Source organism: Ochlerotatus camptorhynchus, unplaced genomic scaffold (assembly GCF_037179485.1).
Source record: "Ochlerotatus camptorhynchus isolate MF236.1 unplaced genomic scaffold, CSIRO-AGI_Acam_v1.1 ptg000330l, whole genome shotgun sequence".
Lineage (NCBI taxonomy): Eukaryota > Metazoa > Arthropoda > Insecta > Diptera > Culicidae > Ochlerotatus > Ochlerotatus camptorhynchus.
The window spans coordinates 11,645,700-11,663,898 of NW_027040818.1; the positions used below are offsets into that span (position 1 = coordinate 11,645,700).

General features: G+C 39.9%; 1 protein-coding gene across 3 annotated transcripts in view; it reads left to right on the forward strand.

Annotated features, from left to right (window-relative positions):
* Positions 1–18,199, forward strand: part of Pu (Punch) — an 83,369-nt gene that overhangs the window by 23,731 nt on the left and 41,439 nt on the right. Inside the window, exon 1 of one of the 3 annotated variants that reach the window (XM_065230553.1) lies at positions 14,657–15,316. The exons of 1 other annotated variant lie outside the window; for it this stretch is intronic. In XM_065230553.1, the coding sequence (XP_065086625.1) occupies positions 14,902–15,316 (415 nt within the window). In that variant the 5' untranslated portion in view covers positions 14,657–14,901. Of the gene's footprint in view, positions 1–14,656; positions 15,317–18,199 lie in introns of those variants that run through there. One more of the 3 variants, XM_065230554.1, reaches the window with a different exon arrangement.

Sequence of the window (18,199 nt, forward strand, 5' to 3'; positions counted from 1 at the left end):
CATGAGCTAAATTCATGGGTTTAACTTTTAACCAAAAAAAATGTAAAAGAATAAAATAATGCCTCAAACTGGATTCGAACCAAGAACCTTGATATTACTTAACCCACACTTTGACCACTAGACTATCAATACTTGTATAAGATTGAAGGCAAAAGGCGAATAAGAGATGCCTATGTAGTTCGGTTTATGAACACGGTTTGCCAAGTACGTGTAACGCTTTTAGCGGTCTTGATTCCTCTGCATTATGAAATCATGAATTTCCATCCCGAAATCATGAATCATTGTTACGATTTCATGGGATGGCTAGTTTTTTCATTTCATGATTTTTTATTCATGAAAATGGAATCGGATTTGTTTCCGTGCACCAGTCTTAATTACCTGACAGAGATCTGATGTTCAACCAGGCCGAACATGATGACCGTTAGGAGCGTCGAATCAGTTACACGTCGAGGCGTAGGATGCCATGCTATCAATGATTATGACAGAGAGCTGATGTTCAAGCCGATCGAATGAAAGATGAGGGCCGGTGGGAGCATCGACTCCACTAAACTAGTTAGAAATCGTAGGATGCCTCGGATGCCAAGCTGACAGAGATTTGGTGGACAGATAAAGGCAGCTGGGAGCTTTGACTCAGCTAAACATCGGAAGCGTAGGATGCCATGCTGAAAGAGAGCTGGAGTTCATTCAGACCGATGCACAGTGGGGCCGTTCTGAAAAAAGACGGTCAAAAGTCTTTTCTCATCATTTTTGACGTTTTTGAGGGTAGGTTTCTTCGGAGAAGTTGCTGAGAATGGTGATCCGCTCCTATTGAAACAAACACCGGGTTTAATTTTAAGGGGGTATTACACTTAGAAAAACTAACTTTTTATAAAAACGGGATAGACATATGACGTCTTCAACAAAGTTGTAGATCTAATCATTTAATGAAACTTTGCCGAAATTTCTATATCTTCAAACTAATGAGATATGATGATTTTTCTTTCAGGAGTACCTTAAAAGTGGTTTTTTAAATTAAATCATATTTTAATCAAGTTTGACCGGTTCACTATATTCGAGAAAGTTTTAGATATCATCAAAATACATAACTTTTCCGAAGACTTCAACATCATTTATTGACTCTTGTTTGCTGTACTGTGATTTTGAAGGAAAAAATCATCAATTTTAGAAAATAAATTTAAAAAAAATGTGAATGTTTGTGAAATGACGCTAAGCGTCATTGAGTTTGTTATAACTTTGAGCATACGTGTAGAAAAAAATAGCTTCGGGAACCCTCAGGAACAAAATTTATACAGCTATTTGATACAGCAGTTTTTACCATATATTCTACATTATTCTCATATAGTTCTTTGTGTAAATAGATCCAATCATACATACATGCACCGTAGGGTATTAAGTTTGTGTTGAGGTTGTCCTATTAACACTACATTCAATGATAAGTGATAAAGAGAATTTTAATATCTTATGTTAAAGGCAATATCATTCTTGTACAATTTATTACTGGTGCATTGCTTGTTCTACATTTTTTAATAAAAAAAAATGCCCATCGAAGATGTGTTTAAGTATTAGTTAACAACACGAAAAAACATTCTCATCTGTCTCTCCTTTATGTTTATGTAGACATCTCTTGCTTTACCACACGCACAGCCTACTTTGATCCTCGATATAATATGGGCATATAGGATCAAGCATGAGCTTGCTGTCAAAGTGAATGTTTCAGTTTGCGTTTGCTTGCGGTTTAAGTGTTTATTCTTTCTTCGGTTTGAGTTTCTTTGCAAAATGAGTTCCTATCATCCGGATCGGAGTGAATTGTTCGTAGTATGGAAGGAGAAAATAGGCAAATCTCGCGAATTGAAATTGTGTCATGTCCGGGATCACGTGTTTTTAAAATTAGTTGGAATTTCGAAAGACAAGCGCGAAAATGTGAAAAAATCTATTGCAAGGTTCTGTGCAGATCTAGATAAGCGCTTGAGCAGGGCTAACAGCACGCTTAGCCGCTTTCTAGATGCAAACGCAGATTGGCTAAAGGGAAACGTTTTTCCAAAAATTTCACACTGTTGTGTCAAAGGACGACCGAAAAAAGCATTCACTAAGCTGAATAAACAAAACAAGAGACGCAGGGTTCAAGTTCTGAGAGATTCGGGAACAAGCGAAGAACTGGCTTATGCAACGGAAATGAAGGCACGTGCTGATGGATCGGAGGATGCGGCTTAGTTGGTTCATGAAGCATTGCAAACAACTCCCACTAGAGCAACAAAAATTCGACAGTCTTGGAAGTCACACAATGATTCCAAATGTGAGCGATCTATGACTGAAGATGAAGGTTTGTCTTTATTTATTGATGGGGACTTCTCTAAGGACCAATGGACCTTATTACGCAATACAACAAGGCAATGCAATGTGGCACATATTTACCCGTCGTATAAAAGATTGATTCAAGCTCGTGAAAGATGTCTCTCAGAGAATACAACGGTATTAGAAATATCTGCTGAAACTCAGCTTCAATCTTTGATGGACCATACTGTCAAACGCATCTTTTTGCTAGATATTCCGGAAACCAGTGAAGACCTGGAACTTCTGTCCAAATGGGGTTTCGATGGATCATCTGATCATTCTAACTAAAAGCAAACATTTTCAAGTGATGATTCTGATGACATTCTGATGGGCAGATGACGAGTGTTGGAACTAAAGTCAAAAGGATTATTATATTGTAATCTGGGGCTTAGCACAAATTTATAGAACCAAGGAGAACATTTCAGAATTCTACCCCTTGTTATGAAATCATTCAAACATCCCAGACTTGAAGATATGTTCACAATCTGGAAAATTAAATGATTCTGGGTGGATATTAACATTTTCGTAATTGTATGACTTTCGAAAAGTTTACAATTACCCACAGACGTTGAAAAACTGCTACAGTGTCTTAGAGGCACGATGCAAATTACATCAGCCGTTGAGTGTATTCCTAATTGTGTGTGGGTACTTGAGATGTAAATTCAATTTTTCTTCTATGGAATCATATTATTATGGATCAGATAGACCATCTATCATGATATTGTTTCTGTCAATGCTATCTCATCATTGATACCATTTTTCTTATTTCTACCATGATAGAATCACTGATGGGATAGGCTGATTGACTGAGAGTCAATCTATCAGACCTATCACTGCGATACCTGGGTTGTAAATTAATCATTTTGTTCGACCATTTTCCACAGAGATAGCGCTGTTCCGCTGGTAGGAAGTGATAAAAATCACCATATAGAAATTGAGATAAGTGGGAATAATTCGCTTTCGGTGCATATTCAGGTCAAAAAAAGTGAACGACAACCTAAAGAAATTAATCAGGGGCGTTGTAGTTCAGTTTTTTCCCCGGAAATTATTGTTAAACAAGTAACAGTTAAATAAAAATGATTTTTCCCCGTACAGTTTTACCTAATTTACAACCAGCTTCCAAAAAGCCAAAAAATTCAAATTTGAGAGAGAAAATTTGCTCTCACGACCTCAATCTCTCAACATGCCATGTATTTTGTTGACACTCGATTTTTGATTTCCCTTTCACAGATTAAAAAATGGAGTACCTGACACTACAAAACATGTCTGGTACCTCTATATATGCATTTACTTTAACATTTGAAGTCCCTCCTTTTTTACATATTGTGCGCAAAAGATACTTTATGTCCCGCCCCATACATAAAATCCGGCGAGAAATTCTGTGAGGGGTGAGCTATTTTATGTGCAGAATGTGTTAAGAAGGAGCGACTTCGAATAATAATCTAAATGCATATATAGAGGTACCAGACACGTTTTGCACTGCAGTGCCCTCTGTGAACAATTATAGGAAAACAGATTGTGTCTAGTTTCCGATAGATGTCACCGCAAACAATAGCTGTGACATCTGATGGAACATGAATGCAGAAGCTTGACAAAATGATCAATTGTCGAATAGGAGAAATGGCTCTAATGTTGGCCTATGGATCTAAGATTGGGACCATCGCTAAAAATCTGTTATTTATCAATTTTATCTAAATGAACGCATTATTGGGACTGTACTAATTCATATTTTTGGTTGCTATTGAAAATTTTGTCGATTGCTGAATTTATGTATAGGCCCAAATTAGGGGCATTTAGGCTGATATTATACCCATTTCCTCTATCATATTTCAGCTACAAAAGAAAATCATTTAACATGAAAATAATTTTAGTCCAACCAGCATTTCAAAAAATAAAATAGAAAGGATATACAAGTTTTTGAATTTGGTTTTAAAAATGAAATTTTTGCTCTTCGTCATCTGAAACCTCCTCATTCTGGCACCACTGACCTCCACCCCCCCAAATCCAGTAACACTGCACAGCGTGTAGAGTGCTTCACACTAGCAGGATTCGACATTCTGATGCGAACCGAACCAGCATCGTTGCTCAGAGTCTCCTCCTCGGTCGGGTGGTCGATCGGTTTGCCGGTCGCTCTACCATACTTGAAACCAGAAAGGAATAGGAAAAACCCAGCAAAGCCGACACGCCGCCTCGCACAGATACAAGTACGCCGTATAAATGCGGGCAGCCGGAGCGGTGACTTTTCAGTTGGACGTGGACTTGGGTGTGCACTAAATTGCCGAGACGCGCCACCGGAGTCGGGATTCGATCGATAACACGCACGCACGCACGCACGCACGCACGCCGGATTGTCCGGAATTGTACAGTAATTAATGCCAGTGGTGTGTTTTGATTCGCGATTCGTCGACGGTGAACGGGTTCTCAAGGTCAGCGCGGCTGTATAGTGCGGGGAGTCAGGAATCAGGAAGAATTGGATCAGCTCGTCAGTCCTTGAAGTTTGACGGACAAGAACAGTGACCCTAATTAGTGTCGCTCTTGAGTGTGTGGATTGCGATTCCAAAGCAGACCCAGCGATCAACAGGTGGCGCTATAAAGTTACTGAATATACTGGTGACTGGTGGAGTAATAGTAGAAGCAGCAACAGTTGGTTATTCAAAAGTGTTTTGCTGCTCCTCCCCTTCCGTCGTTTTCCGATAGCGAGAAAATCCATTCCGATGTGAGTGATGATAGTGGGGGAGCGAGCAAACGACGAAGGCAGCGAGGAAAACCTGTTGAATCTGATGTTCTGATGATAGGAATGATGGATTAACAGGAGACGGGGAAGGGAGGGGTGATTTGAGCTTCATACGAACTGATGTTTATTTGTGACGAATCGATTTCGCCTAATTGATTCCAGTGTGTGTGTGTGTGTGTGTGGGAGGAGGGGGTGATAAAATGTGAGTTTTTTTCCTCTTACTGTTGAGGGCTATCGTAGGAAGGAATGTAGTTACAATGTTGATTGTTATTTGACGAGCTGACGGAAAGCTGTTTTGTGCTTTGTTCTGTGAATTGAAGTGATCTCATGTTGTCGTTTCTTGGACGTAATTAGAGGAGGAGAAACCTGAATTTATCCGCCTATGGTGAGAATTAACCAAAAAAATACAAATCATATGGCTGGAATCCGCTTTCAGTAAGAGACGATTTATTTATAAATCATGTTATTGTGAATTTCCATATTAAAAATTTTGAGCTTCAAAAAATGTTTGTTGGGCTGCTAACTCAACACTGAAAAAAGTTTTCACTTAGTTTCTATTAGGAACGCACATAGTATTTTTCCAAAAACAAAAACAATGATTTTTACCTGAATATCACATAGCATTAGAAATTCTATATGAGAAATCATATAGATTTTATTGGACACATAACGTTCATTTGATTTAGTGGTGCAATTTCCAATTATGGGATCACATGAAAGTTATGTGAAATTCACATGGATATTTTCCACTGGTTATGTGATTTATTTTATGAGTGAATGTTAAATCAGTTATATGAATTGATGTTTCATATGGTGAATTTAGGCCACTTTCCTCAAGGAATGAGAAACATGGTTAAAGTGGTTTTTGACACTCACTGTGGCCACCGATGGTCCAGTTGTTGCAAGTGATTTAATGACATGACATGAAGTAATTTAGATAAATTCAGGTATTGTCATATTTCCAGAACTAGATGAAGTTATACATCGGATGAGATTCAAAAACTTAGAGTGCACTGTGGTGCGAAATGGAAATTTAGTGGATAAAATTATTCAATGTTGGTGTCTTAGGGTGGTTCTCATTTAAATTGATATCAATAATCTAACTTTAATGCATTAAGTTGTAGTTTGTTGTAGAAACAATTATTTTAAGCAACGTTGCAGAAGACACCATGCAAAATTTGAAATTTTCGCTCCAAAGTGCTCCCAAACGGTTCCAAATTGGGCCTCCCAAAATTTGAACTCATTTAGTGAGAAATTGAATTGAGAATTTGAACTCATTTAGTGAGAAATACTTTAGAAAATAACTGAGCTTGTTGAAAATTTTCTCAGCTACAACTTTGTTCAAGACTACTTTTTGATCAAATGTAAGGAACACAAATTATTAAGGATTCAAGTCACTGATATCTTGTGATTAAGCTCAATCAACTGTTTAGCAGGCAACATTGGTGTTTATGGCGCGTAGAATAGAAGACATAAATCATGTCTACTATGTCACATTGCAGAATACAGTGTTGCCCACAATACAGCTGCTTAATCTTGCCATAAGATTATCAATCTCTTAAACAATTAATAACTATTTCATTTGACGTTTGGCTGAAAAACGATTTTCTGCAAAGTTGTAACTGATAAAAATTCCCATAAGAATAGTAAATAATAGAACATTTTAGCAGTGCAATATGGGAAAAGGCTAGAAGACACTGAACAAAACGTTTTGTTTTTCCATAGTAATTTCAATATAAACTTCAAAAAAGTTTTGGGAGGCTAATCAGGGTCCAATTTGGAACCGTTTGAGCACTGTGGAGTGAAAATTTGAAATTTTGCATCAGTCTAATGCCCAAGTGATACAAATTCATAGAATTATGTTGAGTAAACTGCCACTAAAATATCAATTTTGTTATTTTATATTCTTTTTTCAAATGTTTCGAAAAATTGGTCTTGATAAGAGTTGTAAGGGAAATTAAGGAGCACATGTTTACTGAAAGAAGAAACTCAATTAGTTGATAGATAATTTTATTCTTGATACGGTTTTAAAAAAAACCACACATAACGCAACATTTGAAAATTCAACTGCGAGAGCAACTTTTTTATAATGGAGTAAATAAACATTAAAAGTATTCTCAGAGTACAGAGGAAATCCTATACTATTATCAACATGAAGCTTTAGTGCGATAATTTATGAGCTAGAGAATGTTCTGTTCCGCTAGAGTACGGCAGTGTATGAGTTAGGTAAAGCAGGGCACATTTGATTAGTATTGTTGCATTAATCGACAAATTGTAAATGTAAATTTTATCAACTACATCTTTGCAGAAGTCCATTTTTTTATTAGACTTCAAGGTAATTAGTTATTAATTGATTTCGAAGCCAATAAGTTTCTCATATGATTAATCGACTGCTTTCAAGGCAACACTGCATCATGTACTTATGACATAGTAGACTGGATTTTTCGCCCTTTTCTTCACGCCAAGCACATCAATGTTGCCTGCTGAACAGTTGATGGAACATTTCAGAAGAATATCGTCTTCCTAATTAATTAATAACTAATTATCCTGACGTCAATCCAAATGCGGTTTTCAGCAAAACTGCTGCTTCACATAAGTACAGATAGCAAACTTTTCCGTAGATCATTACATCGCACAGTGCTTTAACAAGGGCAATGTTTTCGAAGAAGTTTATTGGACTAAAATAGTCTATTTTTCCGTTCCATTAGGGTGATGATGTATCCACGTAGTAGGGTGATTCAAAACTTACTTATTTTATAGATTCATAACATAAATTAGTGTCTTGACAAAAGTTGTAGATCACATTAAAAAAATCAATTTTTCTCAAAACAGCAATTTCGTATCTCTTAACGTTGAGGAGATATGATGCATTGTTCGTGGAAAACCATTAAAATAGGCTTTCTTCGATAACTCTGAATACAATCATTTTATTGATTTAAAATGTTCTACAAAGTTTATCAATGTATCAAAGTGTACACATTTTTGTCAAGTATTGTGTATCGCAATGATGCATATTTTATAAGTTATTAAAAATGTTTAAAGACACATTCCAATAAGTCAATCATGAACTGAGGCAAGTTGTGGCAGATCAGTCAACTTTCATAGGAATATACTAACTTTTGGCTACAATATGCACAACACTTTATCAGGAGATCTTCGAAGGAACATTGCAATAGGAGTTGTAACAAATGCCAAATTAAAGGATAATCCTTCATTTTCGGGAAACGTGATTATCTTAGGGGTTGTCGTTGAATCAAATTGACCCTAAAGAATGGGGTGACTAGGTGGCCTTTTTTTAAACTTTATTATAGAGATTTTTAGGCGTTGGCTAGTTTATCTCTATAAAATGAGTGGCCCCAGAGGGGGGTTCTGCCAGCACATTTTGCTACGGAGTTGGCTTACAATTCACATGTACTCAAATAGAAGCAATTAAAACAGATTCCAGTAAAAAAACTAACAATACAGGCAAGGAGAAAAAAAACAATCTGGTACATCAAAGTTAGGTAGGGTTTTGAAAGAGATCGGAGCTCCACCGTAGGAGGGGTAATCCCCCGTCCGGTAGAGATGTACCGTCAGCCAAAAGAAAGTTAAAGGGACCTAAATGTTGTTGTATAACCCAGCGTCCTTGAGGAAATAAATAACTGTCGCTAAAGTGGAAGGTTCGTCGCCCAGTATGTCCCTAATGCTGTTGAGAAGTGCGTACTGCTCCCGTAGTTGTTGGTATTGCGGACACAGGCATAGGATGTGTTCCACCGATGCAGTGGTTCCGCAAACATAGCACATTCTGTGGAACTGCGTCCCATCAAAACTATGTGAGATCCTTGTATGGCCTGTCCTAAGACGAGAAACCACCTTATGGTCCCGTAGTTTCGAAATATCCGTCCACTTGCTGTATCCAGGGGTGAGTCATGGTCTCCGATGTAAGGGCTTGTATCACGCTGTACGAATCGGATAGCACCAGTATGGGCCGGTCCGAGGGTGTTGTAACGGCAACAAAGATGGCCGCAGCTTCGGCGGAGAAAACCGAGCATTGTGGCGGTAGGCTGCTACTCATGGGTGCTGAAATTCCGGCTACTTCAATTCCGACCCGGCTCGGGAAAGCGATCCGTCTGTGTATATGTGGGCATGGGTTGGGTAGTCCGAGCCTAGCAGTTCGGCTATTGTTCTCTTCAGCGCTGCAGAGTTATCTCCAGCCTTGAACCAACTTTTGTCTCCGTACCAGTGGACCTTGGCCACTGGGGGGAGCTCCGAATTGGCAGTCATGCGGAGGAGTCTGTTCCCCTCATCGAGGAGAAAGATCCTGTCATTTCCGGAGGTCATTGCGGTAAAGGCAGCGGCTTTCGTTGCAATTGCTGCGGTTATACGATGGCGGAAGGGCAGAATACCCGCTTCGATGCATGTGGCATCGGCGGGCGTTGACGGAAGAAGACCGGAGACAATACGAACGTAGGTGTTAAAAGTTGGTGCTAGTATCTGCACGAGCTTTTCCATGGCGATGCACGTCATCTCAAGACCGTACAGTAGGCGACTATCGATGACGGCTCTTGCAACCCGGAAACGAGTGTCACGATTGTTAGACCGGTGGGGGCGAGAGATAGTGCGGATCAAGTTGATCCTACTGCGGCAGTCGTTCTTGATCGCCTTAAAGTGCTGCTCGAAGTTGAGGGACCGGTCAACAAGTACCCCCAGAATACGGACCGTCTTCTTCAGTGGTATGGGCTGGCTTTGAACTTTAATAGGTGGCCCGCTGACATGGTGCCGGGATGGACACACGTGGCACCTGACGCTTTTGGTGGCTGAAAGCTGGAAACCTACCGCGCTGGCCCACCTGGCTACAGCGGAGACTGCTGCCTGGGCCTTGATCCTGTTGCGTGCTGCTGTTGGGCCGGTAGTTACGATAAGTACATCGTCTGCATACACGAAAATGTGAACATTTTTCGGCAGTCCTCCGAAAACTCCGTTCATGGCCACAAGGAAGAGGGTAACGGCGATAACTGAACCTTGTGGAACGCCCGTCTCTTCTCTGAAAAGCTGGGACCTCGTGTTGCCCACTGCGAGTCTGAAAGAGCGATCGGTCAGGAAATTTTTGATGAAGTGGACCATGGACCCTCTAAGACGAGGGGCGTCCACGTCCTGTTGAATGCCTTCGATATATCCAACGAGACGATCTCGGTGTGGTCCGCTATCGTTGGCACTCTTGAGGACCTCCCCTAATGTTGCAAAATAAGTTGACGTTCCGTACCCTTGACGGAAGGCGTGCTGTCGATGGTCTAGCAGGTTTTCGGCTTCAAGGAAATGCTTTAGCCTCCTGTTGACCATTCGCTCCAGGACCTTGGCCATACAGCATGTCACGGCTATTGGCCGGAACTTGCTAGCTTCACGGGTTATTTCATTGGCTTTTGGGATGGGAATGACTAAGCTCTCTTTCCACGACGCTGGATTAAAGTTGGTGAGCCAGAGCTTGTTGAAAAGCTCCAGCATCCGTAGCTGGCCTGGCGTTGGTAACCTCTTGAGTAGAGGGTACCCGATTTCGTCGGGACCCGCCGACTTTCCTTTCTGCCTGGTTGATGTCCGAGTTTCCAGCGTCAGAAGAAACAGAAAAACTTGCAATGGATGACGTCGAAGGCTTAGCTTTCCGCTTGAATTCGTCTTCGTACTTCTCGACTAGGTCGCCTTATGTCCACGCTTCATCCAAGAATTCGTAATATTACATGGACATGGACACCATGTTGCGTTTGCATGTGTGTGTGTGTGTGTGTGTGTGTGTGATATCGACAAAGAGTGAACCACTGAACCAGGTTGCTTCTGTTGAGCTTAAGAAGTAGGCTTTGCTTTTGTCTGTCAGTGTCTCGTGAAGAAAAATTGATAGTTCATCCAAGAATTTCTAGTATTTTAAAATGGAATCCGAAAATAATTCTTCTTCCTCAGGTGAGTACTCAGCTTGGCTTATTGCGAGGTCACTTTCCCAAAAAAAAAACATACATTTTCTGAATAATTTTAATGTCTAGAAAACATTGACCATCACTCGCTGTTTTTAGTATGGAGGGAGACTGAAGGCACGTCAAAAGCTAAACGTGACACTGTGGTTCAGAAAATCATAGTTGCGTATGATATTGATTTGGATGGTATGCCAGATATCCGATCAGAAGTTTCAAATGCTATGATCCACCTGTGCAAATATTTTGAAAAAAAAATGGTTGCCAAAGTTCTGTATGTCGCCTTCCGACCGCTGGTATCGGACTTTCAACATGGATTTCGTAGAAGCGATCTACGGCGACGAACCTGATGTCCTACGTAAGTCTCCTGTCTTCAAAAATCGAGAATCGACACCAAGTTGTTGCCATATGCTTCGATTTCTCGAAGGCGTTTGACAAGGTTCTTCATGACCTCGCAATTGACAAATTCAAGCAACTGGGCTCAGCGGCGCCGGTGGTGTAGTGGTAAGCGTGATTACTTCTCACCCCAGCAGGCCTGCGTTCAATCCCAGTCGGCGCCGCCGGGATGTTTTGAGACATAACATCTCTGATCACGCTTACCTTCGGAAGGGAAGTATAGCCGTTGGTCCGTTGGTTCATGAGCTGGTGGGTCGATAGGTAGGGTCCAGGTGTGGGAGCTGCCTCCCTGGCGTCGGTAGCATTGGTGCTCAGCACGGAAAACAAGATCGACGGAAAACAAACCAAAGGAAAAAAAGAAACTGGGCTTTCCTAATTGGATCACCGAATGGCTGCGCTCTTACCTATCCGGTCGGAGGACATTCGTCAAACTAAACGGTACTCGCTCCCGCGATTTTTCCATCACGTCAGGTGTCCCACAAGGAAGCATTCTGGGACCACTGCTTTGTATATTGTTCGTGAATGATTTGTGCTTTCGACTGAAATCGAGCCTACTGCTTTACGCAGCCGATCTAAAAATATACAAAGTGATATCATCGCATCTCAACTGCTCCCAAGCAACATTGCTAGTATTATCGAGGTTTTTAAGCATTCTACAAGACTAAATCATTGTCTACAGAACCCTCATAAAACCAGAAATGTTACTTGGGCTGTGCTCTTCATGTCGATGTTGACGAGCTTCTGATATGGTGCTGTGACAAAAGTGCAAAGTCATTTCGTTTTCTCGCCGATAATTCCAAACAGAGTTTGAATACTCCATCAGCTCAGAGGCTATACAACGTGTTCAGAACCTAGGGGTCACTGTGGACAGAAAACTCCGATGTTCAATTGTTCGCATCATCATGGAATATACTGTTAGTGTATGGTTGACATATCATGCACAGCAGATCATCAAAATGGAAAGGGTTCAACGTAGCTTTATACGGTATGCTCTTCGACAACTTCCGTTGAATGATCCAGTAAATCTTCCTGACTATACAAGCCGTTGCAAACTTATAGACATGGAAACTCTAGCTCACAGACGCACTCAACTTCAGAGGTTATTTGTATTTGATCTTGTCAAGGTTAACCTGGATTGCCTTTCACTGCTGCAGAATATTACCTTTTATGCACCTTCTCGACAGTTTCGTGAACGAGACTTATTTTTAGACAGGCAGCATTGAACCATCAATCAATACGAAACTAACGATTTTAAATTGGCTCACTACTTGACTAGCCTATTGGTCCCAAGCAAACGATTAACGTACCCCATTCTAGTCAGAATTCTACTACTCCCCAATGTTTGTTTTGATTCGCTATGAAAGTTTGACAGATAAAATGAGGGGTTCATGGATTTTCCTATATTTCGAGGGATGCATCGATAAGCTTGGAACGGACGGTAGTACCAGAGCTGAGCCAAAAAGTTGAGCACGTTATTTCGGGACCTTCTAGTTTTAGAGTTACCTCTATGATAGAACCACGTACGGGTATAACAACCCTATTGATAATTGTGTTAGGGCCTTTAACAATGTTAGTGCTGTCTTTGATTTTAATTTGTCCAAGTTTGTATTCGAAAGCAATACTTAGCTTAAGCATCAGTCTGTGGAGTTTTTTATAAATTCGAGACGAAGAACAAAAAATAAATAGATAAATTTCCCCTACACACTTAGACATACATAATTTTACAAGTGACGGAATCCATCTTTGACATAAAGGATGAGACGTAAACAAACAAGTTATGTAAAATTAAGTGCTTCGAGACTGAAAATTTCGTTACTCGACGAAAAGAACGTTTGATTGAGCTGAATTTCGCGTCTATTATGACTTAATTTTATGTCAAAATTGACGCTCATATATGTCAATCTCAGAGCACCTAAATTTACATGAATTTTTCTAAGTGTATACATAAGATTCTAAAGAAATAAGAATAAAACATTAGAGTGTACGAGGACTACTTAAAAAAAGAAAGATTTTTTCGGTGAACCTGACAATATTGAAGATTATTTACTGGCCACTAGGTGGCAGAATCAATATGTTGATGACATATATGCAGTGTTCACTCGGCTGTCGACAAAAGCAGGCCACTCTCGATGTGTGCTACGCGATCGTCTGTTTTCTCGGCAGCAACCATTGTGTGGTCCTCCTCATTGTTCTTCATAAGCAGTTCTTTCGGTCGATGCGTCGTCGACTTTGGAAAGCAACCGTTTCGTGATGAGTGTGTGAGTGCTGACCACGTTTTGTGTCCATTACTGCAATGGACGCACTCTGACCCTCGTTGGCGTACAACAATTTGCCATACAATGAAACCACTGGAAGCGGCTCCAGTTCTGATGGAGGAGGCTTTTTGGATAGCGGAAGATAAAGTATTTATTGTGTTGTACCTTTTGACTATAGTTTTAAGATGTATTGTATAGTGACCAAGAATCCTCGGCTCTGTAAAGTTAATTCGGTTGAGCCTTATCAAATAAATTAATAAACAAAAAAAAAAAAAAAATGACATATATGCACTATGCTCAATATTCTGCCCATTTTGAAATAAAGCGTGTGTCTAAGACTTCGCCTTAGAATAATCAGAAGAATTAGAATATCCGGAAGGCCATTTAACGGACACCCGGCACCATAATCGATTATCTACCAGCTCCATTTAAATTTAGTGACTTATACCTTCAAAATAGGTACTGAATATCCTGAAAATTGACTATAGTATACCACATTTTCGATAACAAGCCAAATCAACATAAATCGACTTGGTATGGTAGATCGAGAAACTAAGCATAACCGATGTAATACGAGTTCTCTTTGAATACCTCAGCTTGTGAAATGTAAACGCAATAATTTAAAAAATGTAGTTTTTAAAATAAATCCTCGATCTCAACATCACAAGAAAGCAACGATCTGAAAATCAACCTTGAAGCTAACACACGTGTCCAACTCAATCCTATCCTATCATAATCCTCCAGACATTAGGTATACCTAAACAGTTCAATCCAAGCAAAACAACGTCCCGAAATTGTTTGTCAGTAGGAAACGCAACAATCTCCGATCATAATTCAAAACAACCGAACCGGACCTCTCACGCTTAAACTTGAAGCAATAATACGAATGAAAAAAAAACTGTTGCTCTACTCCACTAAACCAAAACTCATGACATTTAATCACCAATCGCGGCTCTGCTTTGCCCCTGCCCTAAGCTGCCCTGACCACTCACTTTAGCAAGATCGAGTGACGACGACCGATCGAGACCACCCGATCGCCACCACCTCTCAACGACTACGGCTACGGCACTCCGGCTCAAGTTCTACTGCTTTTAGTACACTCGCAGCCGCACTCCTGATCGATTCGCACACTGGCGCACATTTCGCCGACCAGCATTGTGATCCGACTATTTGTTTGCTCCACTGAAGTGTTGTTTTGTGTTAAATCTGTAATTGTTCGTGCAGTGAAAGAGTGTGATTCCGCGAGATCATGATGAGTCAACTGAGTCAATCAAGTCGCTTCGAAATCTCCGACGACGCGGATGAGTTGAACCAGGAGATTGACGATACCAACTTCCCGCGTAGCAACTCCATCTCCCTCGGGAATGGATCCCTGCCGGAGTTGAACGGCCATGGCAACGGTAGTCCGTCCGGCGCTGCCGCCGCCGCCTCCACCGCCGCTGCCAGTGTAAGCGTCGGCGGTGGAACGACATCGTTCGCTGCCAGACGTCGATCCAGCAGCGTCCGGAAGGAGGAATCCGTCGAAGATCACGAACTGTCCGTGGCAAGCATCGGCTCCGGAGTGAACCGGGCCCATCCGGTGCCGCTGAGGACGTCCAGCTTTTCAGGTGAGGTATTTGAGGGCGGTACGGTTCCGAGCACACCACGCACCACGCTGATACCAGGTAGATACTGAGAGTTTGATAAAAATTACTAGGTGTTTCCGAGCATCCCTAGCCAGTAGAGCCCGCCATTCGTCTCCATTGTCGCCTTAAAGGATATTGGTTTCATCGGTTTATTGCTCCGACGGACAATCAGTTCCACATGTTTTGATCGATGTTGATGTTGTTGTTTTTTTTTTTGCTCTGTTATGTTCCATTCGAATGCACTTCATGGGTTGTGTGCTTGCTAGCTAGTTATGTGTAGGAAAAATACGAGAATTATCAGTGTTGTTTGTTTTAGCGCTTGGTTTCTTATTTCATACGTCTTCGGGAGTTTGTTCGATTCGAGTCAGCTACAGAATTTAAAGGTTATCGAATCAATTATTTGGTTGGTCGAACGCTTTCAAAAGTGACTAACTGACTGAGTGCTGCGATGAGCGACTTCCTGATTGTGATTGGCTGGGAGGTAGAATGGAATTACCAATGAAATAAAATTATTTGATTTGTTGAACAGGTTTTAGGAAATTTTATTAACTTGCTTGAACTAAACTGCCTACCTCCATACCAACAAATGAGTAGCAAGCAGAATGATAGGTTATGCTCAAGGAAGTCGGTAAATTTTCCAAACCAAATAGATCGTAGAGTGGACCAAGAATGGCTTGATCTTTCGCCTCATCCGAGGCCTCTACTGTATAAGCCTTGCAAGTTAAAATAATCCTGTTATTCTTTATGGAAGACCTATCCTACCTCGGTTTTGCTTTTGAAATAGGCTTATTAAAACAGGTATGCACAGTAGACTGATGCAAATTTTGGAATTTTCGCTCCACAGTGCTTAAACGGTTCCAAATTGGGTCCCACTTGGCACAAACCATTTCAAGTTAATATGGGAATTACTATGGGAAAACTTATGTTTTTGTTCATATCTCTCACCACATCACTATGCTTTTTTTATAGCAGTGATTGTAGTAAATTTTCTCAGCTACAACTTTGTTGAAAACTATTTTTCAATCAAATGTAAGGAACAAAAGTTATTAATGATTCAAGTCACTGATGTCTTATGATTATGCTCATTCAACTGTTAGGCAGGCAACATTGGTGTTTCTGGTGCGAAGAATAGAGCACAAATATCATGGCTACTATGTCACACTGCAGAATACAGTGTTGCCTACAGAACAGCTGAGCAGCACTTGATCATGCCATAAGATAATCAATCTCTTAAACAATTAATAACAATTTAATTTGACATTTGGCTGATAAACGGTATTCGGCAAAGTTGTAGCTTAGAAAATTTCCCGTAAGAATAGTTATAGAAATTTTTGAACAAGCAATATGGAAAATGGGTATAAGACAATGAACAAAAAGTTCTGTTTCCCATAGTAATTTCCATATAAACTTTGAATAGTTTGTGCCAAGTCAGTTTCTTACCAAATTAGTTTAAATTTTGGGAGGCTAATCAGGACCTGATTTGAAACCGTTTGAGCACTGTGGAGCGAAATTTTCAAATTTTGCATCAGTCTAATCCACAGATAGAGATTTTTCACGAATATACAAGGCATCAAATGCAGACTTTCTGCAGAGTTAAGAAGAATTTTCACTTGGATTTGACATAGTTTCCGAGAAATAAGCATACTTAGGCCGTTCGCAATGCTGTTGTTTTTTATATGGACTGTTTCAATTTGAAACTAGAATAAAAACGCACCGCTCGCCATGCTGAGTTGCAGTTTCATTATTATTATTTCATTTGGTTTTATTTCTAAGCAAGTTTGAAACACGAAATTATTCAAATTTCTTTGGATGTATTTATTGAAGTTGAGAAGATTCCATAAAAATTTGGAAATTTTATAGAAATTTTGAGAACTTCTGAAAAGTTTGAGGATATTTTATAGAAGTTCGGACAACTTCATATAAATAATACAAAATCGAACAACTTCATAGAGAACAGTAAACTGTATGAAAATCATATTAAAAAAAAAAGTTTCAGGGAGTATCATATGGGTAATTTCATAAGCAATCGGGGAACATCATCGTAAGAATTTCATAGTACCTTATAGAACTTCATGGAAATCCATAGTTCTTCACAGAATTTTATGAAAGCGCTTGCGTCTTTTACATCAAGAATGTATTCCGTGATATGACACCATGCTGCTCAGAAATTATTCAAATGATCTTCTAAGATATCCATGAAGTCTTTTAGATATTTTTTCAAGTCTTCGGGTTGATCAGGTATTATTTTGAAAATATCCAACTATCCAACAATCTGTAACACATGATACCAGGCAGTTCAGAAATAAATTCCATGTGTTTTAAGATGTCTATAAAGTCCTCTGGATACTTTTTCGAGACTTCAAGTTGATCAGGTACTTTTCGGATGAAGATCTCAAACTATCCAACAATTCCAATCACATCTCCCAGATATTCTCTCATGATACCAGGTGACTCAAGTGAAAATATTCCAAAGACCTTCAGGTGATCAGAGATCTCTAAAAACTTCTCAGAATGTTCCAATGGCTTCAGATTGATTTAGTAAAATTCTGAAGATCTTCAACTGCCCAACAATTTAAATCAAGTCTCTCAGATGTTCACCCACGTTACCAGGTTGCTTAGAAATCGTATCAAAGGTGATCAGCGATCTCTATAAATATTACATATTTCGACAGTAGAACCGTCCGGGACCACTTCTCGTGTTTCAAACTGACAGTTGCAAAAATATACTTATGAACTTCTACATTGAAAAACATTGATTATAATCGATTTTCACTTTTCTTGTTGGTCTTTATTTAAGACATTTTATCACCGTGTAGTGACACCCGCAATAAGGCCCTTAGTGTACTAATATGTGGGTGTGATTATTAATGTATAAAGTACAATTCAAACTTCACAGCTTTTGTCTCCTTTGCTCTCCTTCTA